This window comes from Sus scrofa, chromosome 6, assembly GCF_000003025.6.
Source record: "Sus scrofa isolate TJ Tabasco breed Duroc chromosome 6, Sscrofa11.1, whole genome shotgun sequence".
Lineage (NCBI taxonomy): Eukaryota > Metazoa > Chordata > Mammalia > Artiodactyla > Suidae > Sus > Sus scrofa.
The window spans coordinates 150,933,942-150,953,951 of record NC_010448.4 but is presented as its reverse complement, the minus strand read 5'-3'; the positions used below and the strand labels follow the sequence as shown (position 1 = coordinate 150,953,951).

The 20,010-nt window shown below is 42.0% G+C and overlaps 1 protein-coding gene across 6 annotated transcripts in view; it reads left to right on the top strand.

Annotated features, from left to right (window-relative positions):
• Positions 1-20,010, top strand: part of NFIA (nuclear factor I A) — a 395,772-nt gene that overhangs the window by 275,822 nt on the left and 99,940 nt on the right. For all 6 annotated transcript variants that reach the window (XM_021097780.1, XM_021097779.1, XM_021097784.1 and 3 more), the window contains exons 5-6: positions 5,610-5,727; positions 11,949-12,076. In XM_021097780.1, coding sequence (XP_020953439.1) covers positions 5,610-5,727; positions 11,949-12,076 — 246 coding nt within the window. The remainder of the gene's footprint in view (positions 1-5,609; positions 5,728-11,948; positions 12,077-20,010) is intronic.

Here is a 20,010-nt window from a genome sequence, read left to right as displayed (position 1 = left end):
TGCTTTTTCTGATCCCACAAGCCAATGGGATCTATTACTACTTTGAACTTTCCTAACACATTCTTTGCAAGCCTCCTATGAGATTTAGCCGATTCTGGGTTGTATTAGGTATTCAGGTATTATTTTATTATTCCGCTAGGTTGTAAACCCTGTGGGGACAGAGATACCATATACCCTTTTATCGCCTTAAGTTTAAGGCCAATATTGTACATGAAAGTCAAGGTGGTAATGGCAGGAAAAGCACAAGTTTCTAGGTCAGACATCCTTGAATTTTAACTCTGGCGCTCTCTCTCTTTCTTGCCTTTCTGTGATCCAGGACAAGTGATTGAACCTCATTCCAGGGCTTAGTTCTCCTCATCTAGAAAATGTATATTCCTAAAAGATTATTCTGGGGATTAACTTAGAGATAATAAATAAAGTGCCCCTCAAAACATGACCCCATAGGTTCTTAGACAAGCCTGCCAAAAGCCCACCTTTTGAGTTCTTAGTTACCTGTCCAGGCTCTTCCTGTTCTTTAGATCAGAGTCACTCAGAATACCTAACCCAGTACAAGGACACTTTGACCGTGACCCTTATCTTCAGACAGAAGACCTTCTCTTTGGTTGGCACAGTACCACGGAATCAGAACCCACCCCACTTAGGTGACATTCACGCGAAACATATATACAGACAGGACCGGGCGATGTTTCCTTACGAGACTTTTCGGACTTGCATTTGGACTGTGCATGATTAGGATTATTTAACCCAGGTGTGAAATCCATTCCCCTTTCAAAAACGTAGTGAGGCTTTAAAATGCCAGACACACATAATCAGTTTGCCAAGCCCTCATGTTAGTCATCAGAAATCCAACAGACGCTTGGGGAAGCATCACAGGCTGCCAGGCCACCCGATGCTACTTGCTAGGTTACAGCGACAGTGTACTAAGCGGTTCACAGGAAGCAGATACACGGGCAAGGTAAGGGACATCTCTCTGGGCTCCACGATTTTTTTATTCTCCCTGAGAGGTGGACACACCACAGGCACACATGTATTTTTCTTCCCTTGACATTTTAAAAATATAATCAAGGTTAAAGATATTCTTCAGAGGAGAACCTGTTAGATAAAGTAATGTAAATGAAGAGCCGCTGGATGTTCACCGAGAGGCAGAGGACCTCAGACTACCCCTGTCTCCTCTTGGTCCAGCAAGTCTGTCTCATTCACAGCTTGCTTTGTCTTTCCTTCCAAGAGGAAAGGAGGGAGTGAGGTGACTCAGTTTCCATGGTGCTCCATCTGGGCGAAGCCTCAACCCCATCTAAATCCAGACCCTTGACACCAGTTAGCCTTATCTTCTTTGATACATACGTATAAACTTTATTGGAGTATAGTTAATGTGCAAAGTTGGGTTAGTTTCAGGTGTACAGCAAAGTAAATTGGCTACACATATACATATATCCACTTCTTTTCAGATTCTCTTCTCATATAGGTCATTACACAGTACTGAGTGGATTTACCTGTCCCATACAGTAGGTCTCAGTTACCTATCTATATATATAGTAGCGTGTATATGTCATTCCCACCCCCTAAATTATCTCCCCCCTGCCCACGTTTCCCATTTGATAACCATGAATTTGGTTTCAGAAATCTTTGAGTCTGTTCTTTTTTGTAAGTTCTTTTGTGTCATTTTAAAAAATGAGATTCTACATATTAGTGACCTCATATGATTAAACTTAAAAGCTTTTGCAGAAGTTCCCATCTTGGCTCAGCAGAGACGAATCTGACTGGCATCCATGAGGACGAAGGTTCGATCCTTGGCCTTGCTCTGTGGGTTAAGAATCCGGCGTTGCCATGAGCTGTGGTGTAGTTTGAAGATGTGGCTAGGATCCCGAGTTGCAGTGGCTGTGGTGTAGGCCAGCAGCTACAGCTCCAATTCAACCCCTACCCTGGGAACATCCATGTGCTGAGGGCATGGCCCTAAAAAAGAAAAAAGAAAAAAAAAAAAAAAAGCTTTTGCAGGGCAAAGGAAACCATAAACAAAACTAAAAGACAACCAGACCCCTAGCCTGGGAACTGCCATATGCCACAGGTGCAGCCTTAAAGAGATCAAAAAAAAAAAAAGATAACCAGACAACTCAGAATGGGAGAAAATCTTTGCAGATGAAGTGACCAACAAGGGATTAATCCCCCAAATGCACAACCATCTCATACAGCTTTATACCAAAAAAACAAACAACACAAAACCAGTCAGAAGATCTAAATGGACATTTCTCCAAAGAAGCAGACCTATGACCAAAAAGCACATGAAAAGATGTTCAACATCGCTAATTATTAGAGAAATGTTTATCTTTTTCTTTAGTTAACAAGAGGTATGAATCCCTAAGATCCATGAAGGCACAAACATTAAGCCCCTATTATATGTCAGATTGCTAAGACAGGTAATGCGGGATCCAGGCTCATATTGAAGTAATCCCCTCCCCACCCCATGGCCTGTTTCATGCACAAAGTATTATGAAATCAAAGGGGAAATTATACAAATAAATGTAATTAAAAAAGCAAATTAGAGAATGACTAGCAAAATGATGAATTAGAACTCTGTTTATACTTAATGTCAAGCCTATTTGTTTTTGAAGTAAAGGCCTCCTGCCATTAGAGCTTGTCATTGAGAGATTTGTTTGAATTTCAGAAATTATATGTGAATTTCAGAGTTTTCTACTTCTTTACAGCGACTGTTTTTATATAATGATAGTTTTGATTAAGGTTTGTCAATTGCTCTTAATCAAACCACTAATTGTTTATTTTAGAAATTGCTGTGTTCCCTCATACTTTTTTTTTTGCACTTTTTAGGGCCACACCCGTGGCATATGGAGGTTCCCAGACTAGGGGCTGAATCAGAGCTACAGCTGCCGACCTACACCACAGCCACAGCAACACCAGATCCGAGCTGTGTCTGCAACCTACACCACAGCTCACGGCGACGCCAGATCCTTAACCAAGTGAAGGAGGCCAGGATCGAACCTGCAACTTCATGGTTTCTAATCGGATTTGTTTCTGCCGTGCCACAACGGGAACCCTCCTCTTACTTTTTGATTGCATAGTTCTGTTATGGCTTCACAGTTCACCCAGTTTCCCAGGCAGTCATCCTGGGAATTATCCCATACTCCTCCTTTCCCGTTGTTACCACACTCAAGAAGTCAATACATTTTCTCAATTTTAACTCCTAAACAGCTGTCACCAGGCTCCTCCTTTCCATCCCTTGAATTTAGAACAGATCCCCATCTTCTCTTATTTAAAGATTCCAGGGGCTTCCATGGTTTTACGGATTAAATTCTTCAGCTGCCACCCCTCTCCACCCCTTTCCTACCCTCATGACAGGTGATGTGTCTAGCTTATAAATGCAAATTTGATGATGGCATGCTTACACTTTGTTGGTTCTCCTTTGACTAATAATCAGTTCCTTTTGACCAGCACTTACTGACTACCTCCTGGTGCCAGGATTAGATGCTGGCAGTATAACCCCGACAGTCTCCAGTTATAGTGGAGTGTGATAAGTGCTTTAATAGCTTATAAACTGGGGAATCCACTGAACTCAAATTCATGTTTCTTAAAAAAAAAAAAAAAACTACCATGGAGTTCCCACCATGGCTCAGTGGTTAACGGATCTGACTAGCATCCATGAGGACACGGGTTCGATCCCTGGCCTCCTTCAGTGGGTTAAGGATCCAGTGTTGCTGTGAGCTGTGGTGTAGGCCGGAAGCTGTAGCTCTGATTCAGCCCCTAGCCTGGGAACCTCCATATGCTGTGGATACAGCCCTAGAAAGCAAAATAAATAAATAAATAAAATAAATAAGTAAATAAATAAAATCTACCAGACCCCTTGTGACCTGACCTTAAATTTCCCCCTAGGAACCTCCATATGCACCATATCCATAGGTGCAGCCCTAGAAAGCAAAATAAATAAATAAATAAATAAATAAATAAAATCTACCAGACCCCTTGTGACCTGACCTTAAATCTTCCCCCTAGGAACCTCCATATGCACCATATCCATAGGTGCAGCCCTAGAAAGCAAAATAAATAAATAAATAAATAAATAAATAAATAAATAAATAAAATCTACCAGACTCCTTGTGACCTGACCTTAAATCTCCCCTCTCCATGTATTGTATACCACATCATACCAAGTTAGCAGAAATCCAGTACTCACTTTATGTTCTCTTACCTTTATTAATGCTGTTTCCTCTACTTAAATGCCTCCATCCCTCAGTTGGGTAGATGCTCTCGTCTTTTTAACATTTTTCCCAGGCATCATATTTGCTGAAGTCCTTTTACTCCATTGAACCTCTTATTCCTCGGCTGGGTTAGATACCCACTTCTGTGTGACCATATCAATTTAGGACTAACTCTAGCAAAGGACTTAGCAGGCTGTATTGAAATTAACCTGTCAGCCTCACCCTGCAGAGCTGTTTCAGGGTGTGGACCCTGTCATTCATTAAAGTGCCTTCCTTAGCCAGCACGGTTCTCGGCACTAGCAGACTCTCAGTAATTATTTGTTGAAAGAATCAAAGTCCCGGGTTCGTGATTTTCCTAACCGTCCTTTCTTCTTATGGATAGGAGTCTCTGTTTAGTTTATTTATATAACCACTTATATGGGCTTAAAACTCTCAAACTAACACCGTAATACAGACGTATATGCATCTCCTGCTCCACTTTGCATAATCTTTCAAAAGAACAGTTATTTGCACTTACATAGTTGCACCACTAATTTTACACAGAGGTGTTTCCTAAGATCAATAGATGTTATTTAACGATTCAGAAATATTTATTAAGCTACTCCAGTAAACAAGATATCTTAGAGGCTCCAGGGCATAAAAAAATACAGCGAATCACATAAGGGTCAGCTCTGAAAATCACGTGCAGTGAAAGTTATTTTTAACCATCTCTTGAATCAGAGGTTGGCAAATTCTTCCATATAAATATTTTCTGCTTTGTGAACCATATGGTCTCTGTTACAGCTGTGTCTCTGGCGTTGTCGTGTGGAAGTGGAGACAGTGTGTAAATGAAGGGGTGTGGCTATTGCAGTGAAACTTTATCTACGCAAATCAGGGCTCGAGAACCATAGTGTAAGGACCCTGCCTGAAACTATATGCAGGGTACAGAGGTGATTCAGAGCAAGGAGAAATCACACGTTTCTCGCCTGGGACTGGATGGCTTAGAAAGATGAATTCGCTGTTCAGAACTAATTCCAAAATACAAACAAGTGGAAGCTATCAGGATCAAAGTTAGTAAAGCCCAAGGCATGTTTTGGCTGGTCATTCAAGAAAAGTTTCAGACCAACACCTGGAGGTATTTTTTGTTAAAAGCATCCAGGAATGTTGCAACCTTAGTGACAATTTACCATTACAAAAGGAGAAAAGATGAAAGAGGATTAAAAAAAGATATGTTCTTCTGGTGTAGACGATTTTTATTGTCAATATTCTTTTAAGGTCAGAGGTCATTACTGATTATTTTGGATAAGCTTACCATAGAAATTCAGAAATTAAATGTGTTAAATGCAACACTGAAGTATGCTCTCCTCAATCTTCTGTTGACAGAATTTACCTGATATTTCTTTCTCTCTTTCTTTTTAATTCTAGCACCAATAGCTGCAGGAACTGGCCCCAATTTTTCTCTCTCAGATTTAGAAAGTTCTTCATACTACAGCATGAGTCCGGGAGCAATGAGGAGGTCTTTACCCAGCACATCCTCTACCAGGTAATTTGAATGACGGCTCTTAAAGAGGTCATACTTCACAATTACACACCTTGATTTTAACTCTGGCCCTGCTAGACACTTAGCAGTGTGCCTATAGTAGTAGAAGATGCTAGAAATGGGTTTAGCCCCAATAAATGTTTCAGTCTCACTGGGGAAAGAAAGCAACTGTACATGCAGCATGCATATGTATATACAGATGTACACCAGTCAGTAAAAAAAAAACGTGTGTGACATAGGCTGAAAATAGTTTTAAAAAAAAGCTTTATCCAAAAAGCTTTTGGACTTGTGCTCAGCTCTAAGCTGTAAGTGTTGGTTGGGGCAGGTGAGATGGAGAGTCGGGGAACTGGGTTCTGGGTGGGATGACGACATGAGCAAAGGTGTGGGGGAAGGATGAGTGATGAACATGGCATGTCCTCAGGACATTCAGGACATGGTTGGACGAAGGGAAAGGGTGTGTGCTTTGACTTGTTGGGCTGAAAGTTGACACTGGTGGCATCAGCTCTAGTTCCCAAGCCCACAGCTGACATTGCCACTCAGTCCCAGCTCTTTTCCTGCTGGTCCCTGAGAGGTCTCAAAATCTTGGCTAGTGAAGTTGCCCTGAGAGATGAAACCTCCTTTGGTGTCCTGGTGGGAGGATGTAAAGGTGAAAGCAGTCCAGCTGCAATATGGGGCCAGATCATAAACACTGTTACATGGGGAGACCTCTGAAAGAGCAAATCTAAAAGAATACAACCAGATAACGATTCCAGGGTTCTTGATCCCCTTGAGGTCTCAAAGCCAGAATCAAAATGAAGCGTTTTGTGAGATCCTGTTGTCTCTAGATAACCTGTGCAAGAGGGAAAGGGATTAGGCATCAAACCCAGAGTATTCTTTTTCAAATTGGCTTTAGCACTGGACTGTGACAACAAAGAAAAAATGGTGCAGAACAATCTTTTATGTTTGTGTACTTTGCAGAAAAGCGTTTGACAAAGTTATATTCCTCCTAAAGCAAGTTTTAAATCCTGAAACCAGGGTTTCAGGATTTAAAACAATGGCCAGGGAAATTTTCCTTGGTGGAGGCTCATTCTTACTTTGACTTTATATATTTTAACCATTATTACTTGAAAAACAAACAAACAAACAAATCAGGTTAGTCATTACCAGTACTTCGAAGACAGTTAAAGAAAAGTATTCCCTAAATATAACCACCAAATCCTTCCATCATCATTCATGTTGTTTAAAAGTTCCCCTCAGTTCACTGCAGCATCAGCTTCTCAGGAAAAAAGTCTCCAATCCAAAAAAACTCCACATTTACAATAAAAGAACAATATTGTGAACACATTCGAGTGTTAATACATTTTTGAGGATTTTGAATGTTTGCTGATGGAAGAGACATTGTGTGCAACTGCACTGGGTCAACATGCAAAAGCTTTGCAAATACTTACAGTCAGTGATTAATTTAAAAGTTGATGGGCTGTTTGTTTTTCATACGTGTGCTGCGCATGTACCATGGACATCCCAAACACCCTTTCTAAGACGTTCCCAGCTGTTTTGTTGCCTTTTGTTGTGACTCTCGATGTGGAAACCTGGTTATAAATGTCATTTAAAAGGATGGTGTCATTTAAAAGGCCAGAGTCTACAAATAACTAACCCTGATAAGGAGCTAAGTATAAACAGCATGAGTAGTTAATACGTCGGTAATATGTTTGTTTTGCTCTCATTAGGCTCTCCTAAGGTGATTCTTTTAAAATTATTCTTTAGATATATAGACTCAGCAGAATTATCTGTATATGGTTTAGAAAATGTGCCCAGAAGAATACCCCAGATTTACATATAGAAAAGTTCATCCACCAATCAATATTTGTTCATGCTGTGCCAATATTAATTGTGGCAGCCACTGTATTAGGTGCTTTTACATACCTGATATGAGTTAATTGGTACAGTAATTATACAATATAGACAGGGTTGCCATTAAACAGTGGGTCAGCCCGGAGCTCAGAGAAGTTAGGTAATTTGCCCAAGGTCACAGATCGAGTAAATGGCAGCATCTACAATCAAACCCAGGCCTTTTGGAACTTTAAAACCATGCTATTTTGACACTAAATCCCCTTAGGGATGGGGCTTACTCCTTCAATAAGGAACAATAGAATACGAAGCCCCCCAGAAAGGAATAGCTAGCATCTGACAAGTAAACGGAGTGTTTGGTTTTTTTTTGTTTTGTTTTTTGTTTTTTTTTTTAGTTCAGAGTACTAGGAACTGTCAGGAAAGAGGCATTTTGCAGTTCTGTGGTAAAACTTCTAGGCTTTGCACATAGCAGGAATTAAGCAAATATTTGGAATGAAGGTAATAGTCTTACCTTAATTTCTACATAGAATGACCGAGAACCAAAGAACAAATCCCACACACACTAGAGGAGATGGTGTGTCACTACTTAGAGTATTTCTCCTCCCTCTTATGTACAGATCTTACTGGAACTTTCCTAGGTTCCTCAAACGATTCTGGGAGAATAGAATCAGTGTGTTAGAAAGTCAAGAGCGAAAAACCAAAATTAATGACGGATTCATTTCTCAGTTCAAAAAAAATAAAGAAGACTGATAGGCATTAACTGTAGGTTCTGTCCCTTCATAGTAAACAGCTCCAAAATCATAGAAGGGGTAGTGTAAAAATTGAGATAAAACATATTTTCTTAACCCAAAGAACTTCATCAAGATAAACCAACTGTCAAGTGTATGAGGTTGGTAAACTTTGTCTTGGAAGCCCTCCACCCACCCCTCCTGGCACTTCTGACTTTCTTCACTCCTGGGTCTTGTTCTCTCCTCCAGCCTGCATCTCCACTCTCCAAACATTTATCCTGCATCAACCCCCGACAATCCTTGCTTTCAAACTTAAGTGGTCAGCTAGTGTCTACAGACTCTTTCACCTTTAGAATTTAATAACTACATAGGTATTTGCATTTTATTAGAGGACACCAAAGAAATCAAAAGCTTTAGCAACTCCGAAAATTATTGAGAGAATGATGGGCAATGAAGGTGGCCTTTGGGGTGAGATCTCTGAATCAGGACACTTGGATGAATCCTTGTTACAAGTACCCATATAACTGTTTTTAAGTCTATAGCCCAATTCAGCACTTTTTGAGCATCTGCTATTAGTCAGACACTCTGATTGTCACTGGAAATTAAAGGACAACAACAGGAGTTCCCACAGCCACTGCTGTGGCTCAGCAGTAATAAACCCCACTAGTAATCCATGAGGACGAAGATTCGATCCTTGGCCTCACTCAGTAGGTCAAGCATCTGGCGTTGCCATGAGCTGTGGTGTAGGCCACAGCTGTGACTTAGATCTGGCATGGCTGTGGTTGTGGCTGTGGCTGTGGCCAGCAGCTGTAACTCCGATTTGACCCCTAGCCTGGAAACTTCCATATGCTGCACTTGCAGCCCTTAAAACAAACAAACAAACACACACAAAAAACCCCAGCAATAATCTAGTATTTATTTTGTTTCCACTTTTTGTTTCCAACAAATATTTATTTGTTTTCAAAATTATTTCAAGTGGCTTTCAGTTAAAAAACACAACAGGTAATAGTAAATGTACAAAGAGAAGCCAGAAACCATATAGGAAGATAGGCGAGATTTATCAGGTACCTGAGCCCAGAGTTAGGCCTCACGTTCAGCTCTGAGATTCCTGGTTGCCAAGGCAATAAGGGGAAGCGCTAGGTAGTAGAATGTGCATTTTATAATAAAAGAAAACAATAGAAATTGATTTAAAGAGACCATATTGTTTTCTGGTTTATGTATTAAGAGAAATTTTTGTGTATATCCTTTTATAAAGGACTTCTGTTAGATGCAGTTTTACATAAAATACAGAAAAGTTCTTTGGCTCTTTTTCATCAAACGTCAAGGAAAGCCAAGCAAAGAACACTAAATAAACTATTAAAGGTTCTTTCCTTTGGGTACTAAGCTAGCATGCTACAGACATGTTGCTTTTCCGTGTCTGGCTTTAATGAGGATAGAACTTAAACGCTAAGAATACTGGAAGGCCGGCTTTAGTAGCCAGAATTTCAGGCCTTGAAATGGGCGCTCTGCATTTTTCACTTGGATTACCACAACAGCCTTTTACTTCTCTCCCTTCCTCTAGTTTCCATCCCTTCTTTTCCCTTTGCTTTTCAAAAGCCATCATCTGTGCAGCTACCAGAGTGACCTTTCCAAAAGATGACTCTGACGTCACTCCCCGTTTAGACTTTTGCAGGGAATCTCCGTTGCTTGTAGGAGAAAGTGCAGACACACAGAATCTTGTATAGCCCTCACCCCATTCTTTCACTGTGCCCCACTGCCACTTCAGCCACAGCAAACACCTGGCAGTTCTCTGCATGTGTCACACTCTGGTCAAGGTGCTGTTTCTGCCTGATAGGCACCTCTCTCCCGGAGTGATGTTCGAAATAGTCCATAACCTGTGTGACACGAGCATACCAGTTGGGACAGATCCTGCCCTGCCACCAGGCCAAGTCCCGGCATGCCCTTGATGTGCCGGACCTTAACCCTTCAGCTTTGGCATCATGAGGCTGTCCTAGGGCAGAGATGGAGTGGTCAAGTTGGGGGAAACTTATGGGACTTGGGACCATGGCATTTTGCCAGTTGGTAAAGACATAATTCAATATTTTAAAAGCCCGAAGGGCTGCCTGAGTGGTGCATCAGCTGAATAACAGGCTTTCTCTGCCCCACCCTTCTTTCTGCCCCATCTCCTGCCACTCTCTCTCAACAGACAGCACAACCTCCTCTGGGAGGTTCACACCTTCCCGGCCTGTTATTGCTTCTGTCCTCCAGCGAGGAAGCCCCTCAAACCTCTGCACGGTTCATCATACCTCTGTTTCTCTTCTGCACAGCTGGGTTTACCTCTCTGTCCTCCTCCACGAGATTGTAAACCCCATGGAGGCAAGGGTTTTGTGTGCCTCATTTCAGTATTCCAGCATTTAGCACAGCACCTGGCATGTAGGAGGTGACAGTAAGTGTCTGATGAATGAACACATATTAAAAATTCTGCACCCTGACACACGAGGAAGAGATCTCCCCAAAGCACTCGCACCAGGTATGAAATCTACCCATTCTGGTGTGTTAGTGACATCATCAGTTAACACAGGACAACAGGTAGCATTTCACTCCATTTTAACTCCTGTAGCCTCCGATTGGAAGAAAAAAAAAATTCAGCCCTTTCGCTGGAAGAGATGGAATACACGCTGGAAATTTCCCGACCATTTCTCCAACACAAATAAATCCCCTATCCTGATGGCCTAGAACTTCATGTGGGTAATTTCTTGGTAGAGGAAGGGCATAGAAGTCACTGGGTCTCAGGAGTTCCCGTCGTGGCTCAGTGGTTAACAAATCTGACTAGGAGCCATGAGGTTGCGGGTTCGATCCCTGGCCTTGCTCAGTGGCTTAAGGATCCAGTGTTGCCGTGAGCTGTGGTGTGGGCAGATGAGGCTTGGATCCCGCGTGGCTGTGGCGTAGGCCAGCGGCTACAGCTCTGGTGAGACCCCCTAGCCTGGGAACCTCCATATACCAAGGGAGCAGAGAAAAGACAAAAAAAAAAAAAGAAGTCACTCTTTTTTTCCATGTCCCTTGCTCTCACAAGGAGGTGTACCCCCTTCCTTCTCTTTGTGTCTCGTTTGTTCGCTGTTTTAGCTCTCATACCTAGATCTGTACCTGGACTCTTGTCACTGCACAAGAAATATTTTTTAAATGAACAGATCTGAGTGGAAGATAAGAAAAACAGCAAAAAGCCAAAAGACAATCCGGGCTTCTCTTCAAGGGTCACGCACCCTGAGTTTTCTCCTTTCTGTGGTGCCAGAAGGGACTGAATTGAGGTCTAGGGACATGACTCCGTGCCAGGCACCGCTGGAGGAGACACAGATGTGGGCTTACTAGCGCCTCTTCCAGGTGGAGGCAGGAGCAGGAGCCAGCCTCCAGCTCTTCAAAGGAAAAAGGAATGGGATGTGGCGGCGGCAGCAGCAGCTTGAGTGACAGTAAAAATCAAACCCCAGACACTTGGAGCAACACAGACCTGAGACTTTGCTCAACACACCCAGGGGCTCCCTGCACTGCACAGGAGCCGAAGGGGAGCGTCGTCCACAGACGACACTGAGTTACCCAATTGCTTCCTGCCTCGGCTCTCTTTTCGACCAGAGATGCCGAGTCCAGGAGAAAGGAGGTTGGGATGGCTCTTAAACATGTGCTCGTTTGTTATTTCAGCTCCACAAAGCGCCTCAAGTCTGTGGAGGATGAAATGGACAGTCCTGGTGAAGAGCCATTTTACACGGGCCAGGGCCGCTCCCCGGGGAGCGGAAGTCAGTCCAGCGGGTGGCACGAAGTGGAGCCAGGTAAGCAGGGCGGGCGCGTGCGGGGGGGCCCTCGCGGGGCGGGCCGGGCGTCAGGGGAAGGAGCAGCTCGGAGGAGTGGACGTCTTGACATTTTCCACACGAACACGTGTTCGTGTCTGACAGCTGCTTCTGCGAAAGGGTGACAGCGCGAGGCTGCCGTTCAGCCGAAACGAAAGCCTGCAAAGGGTGTGTGGGATTTTCTGCTTTTACATCTTTTCACCTACACTGCAGTCCAGTGTCCCATCTGCCTTTCCTTTCGTCCGATACTCATTGCCCTGGAGCTTGATCTTTTAATGATCCAAATAAAAACCTATCAACTTTTTCAACTGCATTGACAATGTTAGAAAGGAACAGTGGGTTCCCTGTGCAATAGCTTATCCTTGGATCTTTATAAAATGAGACTTTTCAATATGTTTTCCTGCTACTGGATTTCATCATGGTTCTTTTGAAAGCATTCTATAGAAAAGGAACAGCTGTCTTGATGTCCATCCTTAGTGAACTAGACAGATGAGGTTAGCTAGTCTAACCTCCTGGGGTAGTCTTGTCTTAACTAATGTGACTAATTCTTTTATTTTTTATTTATTTATTATTTTTGTCTTTTTAGGGCCGTACCCACAGCATATGTGGGTTCCCAGGCTAGGGGTCGAATCGGAGCTGCAGCCACCAGCCTATGCCACGGCCACAGCAACGCCAGATCCGGCCCGTGTCTTTGACTTACATCACAGCTCACAGCAACACCGGATCCTTAACCCACTGAGTGAGGCCAGGGATGGAACTTGCATCCTCATGGATGCTCGTCAGATTTGTTTCCCCTGAGCTATGACGGGAACTCCTAATATGACTAATTCTGATGGCACTGGCTTTTTGAAACTTTTCTCAATGTCGGACCTCCACACGGGGAAGGGGGAATTGTCTCTAGCGCCTTCCGAAACATGCAGAGTCAGATGACATAGGGAATACCGTGAGCTTTGGAGAAAACAGGAGGAGTGTAATTCTGGCTCCAGCTCCTCCTGCTGGCTGTGTGATTACGGGCAAGTTACCTAACCTCTCTGAGACTAAGTGTCCCCTTTTTTATAACCTGTCAATAATCATATCTATTTCAGTGCCCTTGAGGATCCAATGAGGTAATATTCATGACCTAGCTTAGAATTATACCTGGCACAGTCAGTTTGAAACAAAGGGTTTCTGACCATTCTCCCCAGCCCATGCCTCAGCGTGATTCCCTGCACGGACAAAGTAGCACCAAGAAAGTCCATCTCATCTTAATTCCTTTCCCTCCTCCCGAACATGTCGAAGGCAAATCCTCAGAGAGTGCGACTATACAGGAAATCGTACATTGGAGATTTGGGGGGTGATGGGGCTGTTCTCTATCCTGATGGTCGTCGTGGCGGGAGGAAGCCATACACGTTTTAACACTCATAGAAACGCATGCTTTCCACTCCTGAACCCCCAGGCAGTTTTACTGTATGATAATTCAAAACAAAACAAAACCTCGGGCCCCACGGTCTGAGTCCTTCCTCTTGCTCCCTTTACTAAAATTCAGAAGTTTCACTTTGCCTTGCTTCTGTCTAATCTTCTCAGCCAGCTCATTTATTCATTCACTCACGCTTTCCTTGGGAACTTTCTCCGGATGAGGCTTCGTTCTGGGAATTCAAGGATGAGTGGGAAGGCTGGGGCCCCTGCTTTCAAAGAATTCAGTCGGGGGTGGGGAGCAGATACTTATGATCATCCCGTGGTGACAGGGGCAGCACAAGGATGGGGATTTAGCCTCTGGTGCTACTGTCTTCTAAATATTGCCAGCACAGTACTCGCGGTGCGGCAGGTCTTCTGCAAAGGCCAGATAGGAGCTTCATTCTGCACTCACGTTCCTGCCATTCAAGCAAAGTGACCTTGGTGGAGACGAACGTGCTGACCCCTGGCACCTCCACCTGCATCATCAGCACCACCCCAGGACAGTGCCGATGGGACGCTCAGGTCCTCTGAAAAAATGGAAAGATTTAAAACCTCTTTGAATCCTTTTCAAAAAGCCAATTAGAGTCCTGGTCAGCTTATCTGCTTCTGCGACAACCAGAATCAAAATATCTACATTAGAGGTTCAGGACATGGTGCCTGAGGGTCAGATTGATGAAGTTTTACTCAGACCGAGGTTGCTTTATTGTGTCGATGTACAGCAAACTCCACCACGAGACTATTCTCTGGGCCCTTCCTTCCTTCCTCCTTCCTTCTTTCTGTCCTCTTTTCCTTCCTTCCTTCCCAGCCATGGTACATGTGGAAGTTCCCAGGCCAGGGACTGAATCTGAGCCGCAGCTGTGACCTTTGCCAGATCCTTTAACCCACTGCGCTGGGCCGAGGACCAAACCCATACCTCCGCAGTGACCCAAGCCGCTGCAGCCAAATTCTGAACCCGCTGCACCACAGCAGGAACTCCTTAGGTAGATTTCTTTGGGGCATAGTTTAGCCAAATATGGAGTACTTTGGGTGATTCTTTTATTTAGAGTGATTCTGTTCCTCTCTGCATAGTGTGATCCAAATAGTCATAAATTTTAATATCTGAATACATACATCCTTTGTGGTCATTAAATAAACTTCAGTGGCTAGATCCTTTTTATAAATATATATATATATGGTAATTATACTATGTATTATGCCACACATATATACACATATGTTTATATACTATTTACATAGTTTATTATACTGTACCTGTATTACTATACATATATATGTATAATTGGGGGTTGGTTCTCTAAGAAAAAAATTACATATGCTATATTCTTGGACAGATTCTCCATTCTCTATGCCTATTTCAGTACAGAAAAATGCAGTTTCATGGTATATGTGTGCGGGGTGGGGGAACAGTGGATAAATTTACATTTGGCCATATTCAGCAAAGAAAGTCATAATTGAAACAGGGCCTGAGGGGACATTAAAACTGAACTGAAGGATGTTGTACATGTTCGTGGTGACTTTGGTGTCATTAACTCACACCAGCCCTTTTAAATGGATAATTTATGCTGCCAGATGGTCCGTTTTGGGGATTTTCCATCTAGCCCAATCCCCTTTTTGGCACTGAGGACACCCGTATGTTGTTCCCACACTGATCCGGCCTTGCATAGCTTTTCCCCAGGGGTACAGTTCATTGAGTAGGAGGCTTTGAGTGGTTCCTGCATGTAAATTACCTTCAGGACATGTTGGGAGTTGTGTGTATCTGAAGGTACCAACAGCCTCTTGGTTCCCTACCTTTAGGATAATTCTCTCAAGCAAGTGCTAAAAGGATATGTTGTTTATGCCTCTGATGTTACCCTGGAAGCAAAGCCTGTACTTACTCCTCGCTCTGAGAGCTTTGCATCTGTGTACCTGCCCTCAAATGCTTTTTTCAGGACTCCCCGGCCAAAAGAGGGCCGAAGGTTGCCAGAAGAGACAAATTTCCTGGAGCAACAGGAAGGCTTTGGAAAGTAAAACAAACCAGACATGCAGTAAATTACATGGGCTCTTTCAAATGTCTTTTGTAGTATCCTGTTCCCCATTAGTTTATCTCAGCACTTTTAGTGCACAGCTCTTATTATCTGGGAAGAAGGGCATAGGAGATTAAAGATGATGTTAGTTTTAAAACATCAGACAACCTCAAGCTGACTTTTGCTTCTCTTACAAGGCTGCATTTGTTCCCTCCTCTTAGTTTCGTTTCCTGGTTATCTCCAAACTGGGCTAGATTCGAAGCTTTGAAGCTAATCACGCACGGATGAAATGAGTCCTATGAAATTCTATCAAGCAAAAGTGCACGTACCATCAACTCTTGTTTATCTGTAAAATGAAAAATTGCAGGGAAACTGATAATGCAGATAAATAGGAAGGAAACCAACAGTCAGGCGCCTCCCAGGGTCTGACAGTGCATGGTGCTTTCATATATATGGTGAGGATTATAGTTACAAATTGTTTGAGTACCTCCTGTGTAACAGGGTGTTTTTCTTAATTGCCCTCAGTGTGAGTAGAATGAGTTTGCCTCTGTAGAGTTGAAAACTGAGAATTATAAAAGGTGACATCCCTTGCCCAGAGCTACACAGATAGTAAACCTATGGATCCTGAATCCAAATTTCAACTTCAGTCTGACTTTGGAGTATAAGTTTTGGCTTCCATACCCGATAACCTCTTCTACCATAAACATTTAGGCTTTTATTTTAAGGTCTCATGTCCTAGGTTTTTTACTGGAATTAAGAACATAATAATAATAAAATTAAAAAATTTCTCATCAGAAAGACCTGAAAAATCCTCCGCTATCCCTATCCCAAGCCCTTGTCATGCACCCAGGCCAGGGAAGGAATGTGGCCTTATTAAATATGCATAGGACATAATACATGAGCCAACAGTATTAACTGTTAACAAAGTGAAATATCTATTATTTTTTGCCCATAAAATCAAATAATCCTGAGCATTCGGATCTTTGTTCAAATAATACCTCATCAGAGAGGCTTCCAATGATCTCACATAGCTGCTTTCTCTTCCATCCTGCTATAATTCATAATCCTGCTTTCCTTTCTTCACACCACCAGCTCCTGGTCTCATCTCTTCTCCCTCTAGAATATACACTGAGGCTGAGTCTGTCTTTTCCACTGCTGTACCCCCAGCACCCGTGACAATGTCTGGCACATAATAGGTACTCAATAAATGTTGGTTGAGTGAATGAATGAAGACTAGAAAGCAGAGAGTTTGAGTGCTTTCCATAAATCTAAAAGCAGAATTTGCCATCAGTAATTCTCTCAGAATGGATGTTTACTATATTCTGAGTCTGCAGGCTGTTATTCAGTCAAATCCAATTATTAACACCTAGTAAGCAAAACAATTGCTAAGGCTCAATCTTGGGCCCCATTGACAAGTGGCAATATATCAAATATTACAAGTATCCCTTGCCTTAAAGGATATCTTGTAAGTGAATCAAAACTTTTTTTTTTAAAGGTAATACTTTTTTGTCGTTGGAGATAATACTTTTTTAGAAAAAGGTAATTCATTATCACAGGTTCTATATTAAGAATCCCAATAGTGGAGTTCCCTGGTGACTCAGTGGGTTGAGGATCTGGTGTTGTCACTGCTATGAGGAGGGTTTGGTCCCTGGCTCTGAAACTTATGCATGTTGCAGGTGCAGCTGAACAAACAAATAAACAAACAAACTAAAAAAAGGAAAGAAACCCAATAGTGAAAGCTTTTGTAGAACATTTTATATAACCTTCCTGATATATGTCTGAACATTTCCAGCTTTCCATAGGAAATTTTCTCTTATACAAGTGTAAGGAACACCCATATGAGACTCTATGATATCTGTGTCAGGTGAGGTCTCATCTTGCTACTCAACATGTGGTCTGAGAACCAGCAGCATGGTGTCACTTGGGAGCTTATTAGAAATACAGAATCTCAGGCTTTATAGAATCCCAGACCCACAGAATTTTAACAAGATCTCTGGGTGATGCTTATTCGTGTTGGGAACTGAAAAGCCCTGATCTAGGCTCTTCCCTTAACTGTTCCTTTATATAGACTCTCATCACCTAATCCTTGCTTTGTCTAGAGGCAACCTGAACTTTTTAAAAAAAATTTTTTATTACTCAATGAATTGATTACGTTTATAGTTATACAGTGATCATCACAATCCAATTTCATAGGATTTCCATCCCACAACCCCAGGGCATCCCCCCACCTCACAACCTGTCTCCTTTGGAAACTGTAAGTTTTTCAAAGTCTGCAAGTCAGTATCTGTTCTGCAAAGAAGTTCATTGTGTCTTTTTTTCAGATTCCACATGTAAGTGATAGCATTTGATGTTGGCGTCTCATTGTCTGACTGACTTCACTTAGCATGATAATTTCTAGGTCCATTCATGTTGCTAAAAATGCCGTTATATCATTCCTTTTAATGGCTGAGTAATATTCCATTTTGTATATGTACCACATCTTCTGGATTCACTCCTCTGTCGATGGACATTTAGGTTGTTTCCATGTCTTGGCTATTGCAAATAGTGCTGCAATGAACATTGGAGTACATGTGTCTTTTCGAGTCATGGTTTTCTCTGGATAGGTGCCCAGGAGTGGGATTGCTGGATCAAAAGGTAGTTCTATTTTTAGTTTTCTGAGGAATCTCCATACCGTTTTCCACAGTGGTTGCATTAATTTACAATCCCACCAACAGTGTACTAGTGTTCCTTTTTCTCCACACCCTCTCCAGCACTTATTGTTTGTAGACTTTTGGATGATGGCCATTCTGGCTGGTGTAAGGTGATACCTCATAGTGGTTTTGATTTGCATGTCTCTAATAATGAGTGATATTGAACATCTTTTCATGTGTTTTTTGGCCATCTGTATGTCTTCTTTGGAGAATTGTCTGTTTAGATCTTCTGCCCATTTTTTGATGGGTTTTTTTGTTTTTTTGGTATTGATCTTCAGAAGGTGTTTATAAATTTTGGAGATTAATCCCTTGTCAGTCGATTCACTTGCAAATATTTTCTCCCATTCTGTGGGTTGTCTTTTTGTTTTGTTTGTTTCCTTTGCTGTGCAGAAACTTTTAAGTTTAATTAAGTCCCATCTGTTTATTTTTGTTTTTACTGTCATTACTCTAAGAGGTGGATCTGAGAAGATATTGCTGTCATTTATGTTGGAGAATGTTTGGCCTATGTTTTCCTGTATGAGTTTTATAGTATCTGGTCTTATATCTAGGTCTTTAATCCATTCTGAGTTTAGTTTTGTGTGTGGTTTTAGGGAGTGTTCTAATTTCATTCTTTTCCATGTGGCTGTCCAGTTTTCCCAGCACCACTTATTGAACAGGCTGTCTTTTCTCCATTGTATATTCTTGTCTCCTTTGTCATAGATTAGTTGACTGTAGGTGCGTGGGTTTTCTGTCCTGTTCCACTGATCTATATTTCTCTTTGTGACAGTACCATATGATTTTGATAACTGTTGCTTTGTAGGATAGTTTGAAGTTCAGGAGCCTGATTCCTCCAGCTCCATTTTTCTTTTTCAGGATGTCTTTGGCTATTCTGGGTCTTTTGTACTTCCAAACAAACTTTAAAATATTTTGTTTGAGTTCTGTGAAAAATGTCCTTGGTAATTTGATAGGGATTGCATTGAATCTGTAGATTGCCTTGGGTAGTATAGTCATCTTGATAATATTGACTCTTCCAATCCAAGAGCATGGTATGTCTTTCAATCTGTTTTTGTTATCTTTGATTTCTTTCATCAGTGTCTTACAGTTTTCAGTGTACAGGTCTTTTGTCTCTTTAGGTAGGATTACTCCTAGGTATTTTATTCTTTTGGATGCAATGGTAAACGGAATTGCTTCCCTAATTTCTCTTTCTGATCTTTCATTCTTAGTATATAGAAATGCAGTTGATTTCTGTGTATTAATTTTGTATCTTGCAACTGAGGCAACCTGAACTTTCAGTGTTGTGTTTCCCAATGTTTCTCCCTGCTTTAAGTAGGAATGCCTTTAACACTCTTCTCAACAGATGAAATCTAAGCTATTTTTAAACAGATCAGAGAAGATGGTACCTTCATGCAGGAACTCACACAATGTTTGGATACCTCAGTAAAGAAAGAAAATTCTCTCATCTGCCTCTCTCATCTTCCTCCAGGTTAAGTGCATGAAGAAGAGCTGATCATCTGATCAGTATAAATCAAGCCAAGTCATTGAATCTTTATTAAGTGCTGACTGTGTGTGGTGTAGAGTAGATGCAGAGATGACCCCCTCAAGTCCCTGTGTTCAAGGGCAAGCCAGGTTTCCTCAGTTGTCAGCCACCACTTATAATGTGGGAACTGTTGTTTATGCCCCATCTCTGCCACAAAATTACGATAATAAAATGACAAACTTGAACTTCTGTTCCAAGTGCCAAAGTCCTTCGTTAAAATTAATGTTCTCTTGGAGTTCCCACTGTGGTGCAATGGGATTGGTGATGTCTCTG